The sequence below is a fragment of the Nesoenas mayeri genome (assembly GCF_963082525.1).
Source record: "Nesoenas mayeri genome assembly, chromosome: 2".
In the NCBI taxonomy this organism is placed as follows: domain Eukaryota; kingdom Metazoa; phylum Chordata; class Aves; order Columbiformes; family Columbidae; genus Nesoenas; species Nesoenas mayeri.
The window spans coordinates 40,866,712-40,870,834 of NC_137543.1; the positions used below are offsets into that span (position 1 = coordinate 40,866,712).

Genomic DNA, 4,123 nt, shown 5'->3' on the forward strand with positions numbered 1-4,123 from the left:
AAGGAGGGGTGGGGGGAAATTAAAAGAAAAAGAAAAGCTACATACTGTCATGTTTCTACGGTTTCCTAGAGCTGTATGTAACAAACTTTCACAGCCTTAGATATAACATATGCAAGACAACATAATCACAATTTTTCAGATATAGTTCAGCTACTGAGTGTATTTACTTCTGAATAGGAGGCATTATATTGATATGGCTGTGTGTTTCCATTTTTGTTCATTAAATGTTCAAATAGGTCTGCAAAAAACTTAAAAGACAGCATGGAGTTTGTAGTCATGACATGTTTGACTAATAAAGGCATTCAATATCAGCTATAGGATCTAATCATTCCTGTCAAAAGTTTAAGACCAGGAACCTCTGAATAAAAACAAACCCCACAAAATCCCGCACCTACGCCACTTTCATCTGTTGACTCCAACCTTCTTCAAACTTTTTCAACAGGGATAATACAAAATCATTAAAACGCCTACACAAACCAAATGCAAGACTCAGTTTATAAGAGGTCAAGCAGATTCACTAGACTACTTCTGCTGTAAAACTGAGGGAGCTTACCTAGAAAAAAGAAACCTTTACTGAACAGTCCCTTACTGCAAGTAAGGATATATAGTTTAACAACAATATATAATTTAAGAACGTAGCATTCTTTGCCTTTTGGAAACAATTTTACATGTGCCAATAATGCACTTTCCACAAGATATAAGGCTGCTTTGCCTATCATCACGTGCCTAAACCTCTTATTTTGGCCAATTTTGCTTTTCTTCCCCCCAAAGGGATTCTGTTTCAGCTAGCAATGTCAGTTGACAACATCTATATTAAGACAAAAAGTGACATATAAAATCCACAAGGAACCACATAAATACCAAAGAAGTCATAAAACCTTTCCATGTAAACACTTTGATTATACTGAAGCCCTAATTAGATTCTTGTCTTAAACTTTTGGCAGATAATGTGTATGCTCAGCCAGGCTCTGTAGTTGGTTATTGTTCAAGTGGAAGCCAGGTCAGCTCACATGTTGACAGGCATGCAACTTGGAAACATTGCACAACAAGCAACACAAAGAGATTTGAGAAGTGTACAAGACTTCAAGTAGACTTCACAACCCTTCACAACTGAATATTCACAGACAAAGATACAGTCCTTGCTTTTTCTGCGGTGGATTTTTCTCTCACACATGGGACACTTTCTGTGACTCTCTAGCTTGCTTGATGCTATATAACCACTTGATGATTCTGGCATTCCTTTCAATGGCAGAAATGCCGTATGGCACGCGGTCATTGGCACTGTCATCATTTCTAAGGTCACTGTTGCTGTCCTGAGACTGTTCACAGTCTGAGCTAATCATGCTTGCACTGCGAAAGTTGAGGGATATAATATCAGAGTTAGCCCTTGCAAAGTTTTCCATGCCAAGGTTTTCAAGCTCTTCAGGATCAAGTCCGCAGTAGTTAAAGAATCGTTCAACATCTGCGTCGACACGAAAGTATCTGTCGCTTAAGTCTGATTTTGATCGCTGAAGGGAGGGTCTTCTACTAACTCCACATCCAGACTCGACTGCCTCAATCTCTGGGGATTTCAGGGTGGCGATGGCAGCAATTTTGGGCTTTGGAGGCAGAGGTGGGGCTGAACTACTGCAGGGTATTGCTTTTAAGGGCTTTGCACTAGTTACTTTCCTAATGTCTGAGGAGCTGTGAGAGACGTGCAAGAAAGTCTCTGCTGACTGATCCAAGAGCCTTCTGCTGACGTTGGAGCTGCTCTCCTGTGGGCTGCTACGGCCCTGCGTGGGGTAAACCTTCAAAGATTCGGCAAACGAGTGTCGGTTCAGCTCTGTCGAATCAGCTCTGTGGGGCGGCCAGTTTCGGGGACCGTGCTTATGCCCTGAACCCGAGCTGGAGCCTTCAGAGCTGTTGATGATGTTCTTCAAAATCTCGAGTTTCAGGTTTTCTCTCTGGACGCCGCTCTCGGTCTTGGCGTTGTTGCTGAAGACCTTCAAGGTGGGGCTCCCCAGCGCTCGCTTGGCCGCAGGACAGACTGGTGGCTTTGCCAGCACTGCTGGCTTCACAGGCTCCTGCTTGGCATTGATGACCTCCTGGCTTTTGACATATTTTGCCTTGTCGGCTTCCAGCCTCTCCACCGCGCTCAGTCTTTTGGGATTCGGCTCCGCCTGCCTGCGAAAATAGTCGGGTCCTTTGTTCAGGATGCGGAGAGGGACAGCGGACGTGAAAGTGACAGCAGGGCTGACCGGCTTCACCATGCTACCTGTCGGTAGTGTTTCTGTAGGCATGTTTGGTGGTCTTTCCCCCGCAGCCGTTTTGGATTCTTCTCTGGGATCTCCTAAATGCACGGTGCAGAAACATGTACATTAAGCACAATGAATAGCCGATGAATCCTGGGATCTGAGCGTTAGCAGCAGCGCCTCATCTCACAGCTCATTAAATAACGCCGTGTTTCTCTTTCAAAGGCAGCCTTTGTAGGGCAAGGCCACCCGACACAAGTCCGGATTAGTCTGCTCCGCCGACTCCTTTCTTCTCGCTGAGAGATGCGGGAGTCTCGCCGTTCCCTTTGTGCTCCGCTACCGGCAGCGATCTGAAACGCAGAGAATAACCAACCACACGTTAGCGAGAGCTCCTGACATCAGAGCGATAGCAACAGCCGCCTCCCGGCCCTCCTCTCCCACCACCGGGCCCAGGGACGCAGCCGCCGGAGCTGCCGCTGCGGGGGAGGTGGCACTTGGGGCACCCGTGTCCCCCCATTTTGCTCTGCACATCTGGGCGTCTTACGAGAAACATGTTGCTCGTTGTTTACAGTCTAAGTTTGCATTTAACACAATTACACTGGAAAGGAGAAAAAAAAAAAAACATCAAACCCCACCATGATACAGCCAGAGGAGGAAAGGGAGCAAAATGGAACAAAATGTGTCAATTCATAGGATTATATCTATCCATCTCCTGAAGATCAATGAAAGAGCACTTTCAAGCTAATATCTTTGGCTTTGATTAGTTGATTTGCGTACATATTTTATCTCTAAGTCCCAAATCTTTTTCTCTTTATAGGCAACACACTCTGTAAATCCAAGAAATTAAGTGTATTTTCCTTTATTCTTAAATGCTCCAGAAAACTCTCTGGTCTAAAAAGAAGAGAACAAACGGAGACATGTAGTGTTTTAAGTGCAATGTACACATTTCATCATTAATCTAATACAAAATCAACAATTAAAAAGTAGGAGATCTTGCAAAAACCACTGATTCCAGTTTAAAGCCTGTTTGAACATTAGTCCCCAAAGCGCAGGTGCTCCAGCATTAAAATAAGGAGTTCCATGGTCTCGTGATCACCTTACTGGCTTAACAGAACAACAAAAAAAGGCTCTGTTTTTTGACGAAAGATTTTGGGAGCACACAAGAACATTCTGACTGGATTTGAAAGAAAATAACTTGTCTTCACATTTGGATACAATAATGCAAGTTTTCTATCAAGCATTAAGTGCAGATGAAGTTTACCTTCATCTAAATTATTTTAAGATCCTATTGCTTCAGACTGCCACAACAGGCTAAAATCCAACACCATGGATGATGTTACAAGTGCTGTAACAATTTTTCCCACGCATGGAACTGAAGGGCACTTATCACAGAATCTACTTTCCAAGCACTGATTTAGCTAATGGGTCCAATTTGTTTTATTACTGCCCCATTAATCTATGCTGTCCTTTTTAATATCCTATTTCTGTTATTGTTGTGCTCTTCAGGGAAGGAAAGAAAAGCAGCTGCTACTTCTTCTCCCATCCTAAGGAATGCCGAGAAGCATCCTTCCCAGGGATGATGAGCTTTCGTGTGCGCTGCCACGCTGTGCGTGCTCATCCATCGATACCCAACTTACTGATACAGGTCACACCATCAAGATATTGTTTGGACCAAAAAAACCCCACAAACCCCTTTAAATTCCAGCTGCAGGTACATTAACAGTAAAAAGAAAATGACCTCAAGTACTGATTCCCAGAAATACATGATATTTACATTGAATATTCCCTCTAAATCATTCAAGGTCAAAGCAAGCAAATAAAATATATCCATGCTATAATAAGATTATAGGAAAAAGCTGAGCTTTCTCCTGAAGGCTCACTGTCACAAGCAT

At 43.4% G+C, this 4,123-nt stretch overlaps 1 protein-coding gene across 1 annotated transcript; it reads right to left on the reverse strand.

The window, feature by feature from the left end:
* Nucleotides 1-1,166: 1,166 nt before the first annotated feature.
* On the reverse strand, nt 1,167-2,279 carry FAM110B (family with sequence similarity 110 member B; the record flags this gene model as incomplete). Its single annotated transcript, XM_080339621.1, has 1 exon — nt 1,167-2,279. The coding sequence occupies one exon, from the start codon at nt 2,277-2,279 to the stop codon at nt 1,167-1,169; it is 1,113 nt and encodes a 370-aa protein (XP_080195747.1).
* Between the last annotated feature and the right edge of the window lie 1,844 nt (nt 2,280-4,123).